At 43.8% G+C, this 3953-nt stretch overlaps 1 protein-coding gene across 3 annotated transcripts; it reads left to right on the top strand.

Annotated features, from left to right (window-relative positions):
* Positions 1-765: 765 nt before the first annotated feature.
* gjb8 (gap junction protein beta 8) lies at positions 766-3493 on the top strand. Of its 3 annotated transcripts, none has more exons than XM_043691915.2 (2): positions 766-840; positions 2191-3493. In XM_043691915.2, the coding sequence occupies exon 2, from the start codon at positions 2210-2212 to the stop codon at positions 2999-3001; it is 792 nt and encodes a 263-aa protein (XP_043547850.1). In that variant the 5' UTR covers positions 766-840; positions 2191-2209; the 3' UTR covers positions 3002-3493. The 3 variants fall into 3 exon arrangements, with proteins under 3 accessions (XP_043547850.1, XP_043547849.1, XP_087844284.1); XM_043691914.2 differs by lacking the exon at positions 766-840 and adding an exon at positions 875-920; XM_087988158.1 differs by lacking the exon at positions 766-840 and adding an exon at positions 1631-2011.
* The last annotated feature ends 460 nt before the right edge of the window (positions 3494-3953 follow it).

Below are 3953 nucleotides of genomic sequence, written 5' to 3'. Positions count from 1 at the left end.
CCATCCTTGATTGCTGTGTGTCTGGAGTCACATGTAGGCCAGCCTGGGTAAGGATAACAGAGTTCATTCGCAAAAGGGCATTAGTGAACCAGTTGAGTTTTTACACTTGGCAATAATTACATGGTCATCATTGGGTTAGCTTTCAATTTCAGATTTTCGTTTAATGGAATTCAGATTTCACCATGTGGGATTCAAACAAAATGTCACCAGTACATTAATCTGAGGTTCTGGATAACCAATCCAGCAACATAACCACCAAGCCAATGGCTCCCTAGACTTTGTGTGGACTTGAAAGGAGAGTGGAAATGTGTATTGACCTACTTGAAGCTTTCTGCAACTGTTAGGCATGGTGTAATTTAAGTTATTCTTAATCAATCTGTTTGCACAAGTCATAGAGTGGTGCAGTAAAGAAATAGACTCTCCAGTCCAACTCATCCATACCAATCAGTTTTCCCAAACTAAATTGGTCCCATTTGCCTGCATTTGGCCCAAATCCTTCTAAACCTTTTCTAGTCATTTACTTGTCCAAATGCCTCTGAGGTAGGTGGGACTTGAACCTGCATCATTTGCCTCAGAGGCAGGGACACTACCACTGTGTTGCAACATCCCTTTGAGTGTATTTTAAATACCAACATTAGAATTGTGCATGGTAATTTTGACCTATTGTTGATTAGTTAACTGGAGCCAATAGGACACTTCCCTCAAAATAATCAGAAGCTCTTCACTGGAACAGCCTCTCATTTCCTTGATCAGCAAATTCCTCTCAATGTGTGCGACTGTCTCAGGCTGCTCTATAAAAGCTCCTGTACGCTCTCTCCTTAATACTATTGCGTCATTCAGGTGAGTGACCACAGAAAGAGGAAGGTGTGTGGGAAAGGTAGGAGCGTCCAGGGAAGCGGGTGGTGAAGCATAGGCGCAATGTAAGTTGACATTCGAGAATTACTCCGAAAGTTCGTAAATTAAACAAGGGCCAGTTAAGGTGTTTCTCTGAAAATCTTTCCTAACTGCATTTTAAGATCTGGCTTGCAAAATGCACCTTTTTGTGTGGCGAGTTGGAATAAAACAGCTTGAGTAACGACTGTGGTTTGAAGTGTTCACTATTAAATTTTCTTTTAAACACTGGAACTTTAGTTTCTAGTTGACGGTATCAACTAAATAGTGAGCGCTCAGTCTCCAAATCTAAACGATTTAGTTTAGACAGCGGGAGAAAGAAATTTCGTAATTGAGGAAAGCTTTGTTCCCTAACTTCCATTTCGGTTTTAGTCAACTTTCTTAAACTAAGATTTTGTCAGCGTTCTGACAAGCTTTTTTCCCTAACCATGGGTTTCTCGCTGACTTGTTTGTCATTAAGGTTATTAATAACGGGCGATGCGCACTTGGTAAGGAGACCTGAATGCAGCGGTGTAGTTTAACTGGCTTTCTCATGAATTGCGCCAGATTGGCCCATCCTCTGGAGGGAGTTGAGATCCTAAACTGATTATTGGAGTTAATTCTAAATGCGACTGAAATGCCAGTTGTTTGCTAAACTCTTAACAAAGGCACTAAAGATGTTTATCAATCTTTAATCAAGCCACTCGACTAAGGTCAAGATTCAATCTTGGCACTCGTGAGTTTGTGTGCAAACAAGTGGTTCGTGTTCTATTTTCAATAAGATTGTCTAAAGCTGTAACCAGGAGACTTTGACCTGAATGAGGAGCTCTCCGTCATGTGACTCCTACCACTTATGATTTCGGTAAATGGATACATGTGACACATAGTCAAATGCTTCTCCCCCAACTGGCGAATAGGTACGCTGGGGAGTATTCTTGCTCCCCAGACCCCCTCCGCCCCCCAACGCAGTGTACTTTCCTGCAGACCAGGTCTTGTTTCTATTAGCCACGAATTGGGCTTAGAGCTGAACAATCTAAGACTGGTTTTAGAATTTACTTTTTTGCCTTGGAAACTAGCAGATCCGCTCCCGTTCTAAAAGTTCGGAAGCAGAACTGGATGGTTAAAGTCACCACCGCCGATAGTAAGCGCCCTCCCTCGGTGTCTTCCTCCAGGATGGAGGCGATTGGAGATTTTACCATCAGAACCAAAGTAGCTTCCTGGTGGTACCCCTTTGGGAAGGGAGTGATTTGAGGGAGCTGTATTTTTAGCTTAGATGTCTCATGTCGTTATAATTTGACTAACTCTTGAGTTACATTCTAGATCTGACTGAAACCGAAAGATGAATTGGGGTCAACTACATCTCATTCTCGGAGGGGTCAACAGACACTCCACCAGCATCGGGAAAATCTGGCTCTCTGTAATCTTCGTCTTCCGAATCATGATTCTGGTGGTGGCGGCCGAGAGTGTTTGGGGAGATGAGCAGTCAGACTTTGTCTGCAACACCCTGCAGCCCGGCTGCAAGAATGTGTGCTACGACCAATTCTTCCCAATGTCTCACATTCGTCTCTGGTGCCTGCAAGTGATCTTTATCTCCACTCCCGCCCTCTTGGTGTCGCTGCATGTTGCCTACAAGCAGCACGAAGAGAAGAAATGTTTGGAGAAACGGCAGGGCTTTCTTAAGAAGGAGGAAGTGGATGCCCTGAGGAAACAGAAAATGCGGATTGTTGGTGCTTTTTGGTGGACTTATGTCACCAGCATTGTCTTTCGCATCCTGTTCGAGACAGTTTTCACCTATATGCTGTATTTCCTATACGGTGGTTTTCAGATGGCTCGACTGGTGAAGTGTAGCGCCTCCCCCTGTCCCAACACCGTGGATTGTTTCATTTCTAGACCCACCGAGAAGACTGTGTTCATCATCTTCATGACGGTGGTGTCCGGGGTCTGTGGCCTCCTGAATGTGGCCGAACTGTTCTATTTGTTGGTGAAAGCTTGTGTGAGGCAGTCCCGCCGTAGGCACCATCCTCACCATCTCTCTAGGAGCAGAGAGCACCAACAGAACGAGATGAATGAACTCCTGTCCATTGACGCCAAACAGAAGGTGGCCTTGGAGCTGAGCAAAACCTCCTCCTGAGTCGAGGTTGATCGGTCAGTGTTACACCCCGTGACTTTAACGATAACCAATTGTATCGTAGCAAACTGACCGACGTTTTCAGCTGAATATTTCCACTTGGTTTCCAGCGGACACTTTCTTTTAAAAATAGCAGGAAGTTGCTCCAAGCGTACACCCGGCACTAATTTGGCCACACTACCGATGTTGTCTTCACGATGTTCTGTCAGGAATTGGTGTACCATCAGTGGTGGACAGTGAAACCGCCACAGTTCAATAGGATTTCACCATGTGGATCACTGCCAGTGGATTAACCCTAACCAATGCACCTTTAAAACCGTGTTTATACAGTAGTGTACAGTCACTTATCGTTGTATTCATGAAGTGTTCAGTATTGTATTAAACGCACTGCCCACTCTGTTACGAAGAATATTTTGCTTGTGGCCACTGGGTGGCACGCGCTGCTACGAATTTGCGGTTTTCTGTATTTTAAAGCAATAAAATCGTTTAATAGTATTGCACCTCGTCTGAGGATATCTGTAGCCCTAGATACAACACTTTCGATAAAAACTGAAAGTAATCCGCTTTCGGAATTGAAAGACCGGATGCTGGAAATCAAACAGCTGGAACATCTGCATAGGTCATTGGACTCAACATTGGCCAAACCTGAGCTTTCAGTTTTTGCATTCTATATCTTGAGAATGAAGTTTCAAAGATATTACTTTGTAATCCCTCCATGCCCTGATTGGACTTCATTTGTACACTCGTTGGTAATGTATCCCTGCTGACCAATGATTCTACAATAATTTCCCAACAATGCAAACTTTAAAATTCATTAGAAATCACTTTTTTAGGTTGAGGCTTTGTTAAAAGATTAGATGCCTCATGGCCTCTGACCCAGTTGAGTTTTTAATTGAGAAACTGGGCTGTAAGGGAGTTCTGGGGTTTTTCACCCAATGAGTGAGGAAGGGTATGG

Source organism: Chiloscyllium plagiosum, unplaced genomic scaffold, assembly GCF_037043375.1.
Source record: "Chiloscyllium plagiosum isolate Xiang-an unplaced genomic scaffold, Cpla_swu_hap1 HiC_scaffold_6, whole genome shotgun sequence".
In the NCBI taxonomy this organism is placed as follows: Eukaryota; Metazoa; Chordata; class Chondrichthyes; order Orectolobiformes; family Hemiscylliidae; genus Chiloscyllium; species Chiloscyllium plagiosum.
This window is presented reverse-complemented; position numbering and strand designations above follow the sequence as displayed.

Bases quoted from the DNA above. Each gene is read 5' to 3' on its own strand.
- gjb8 (XM_043691915.2), top strand. From the start codon at position 2,210: ATGAATTGGGGTCAACTACATCTCATTCTCGGAGGGGTCAACAGACAC.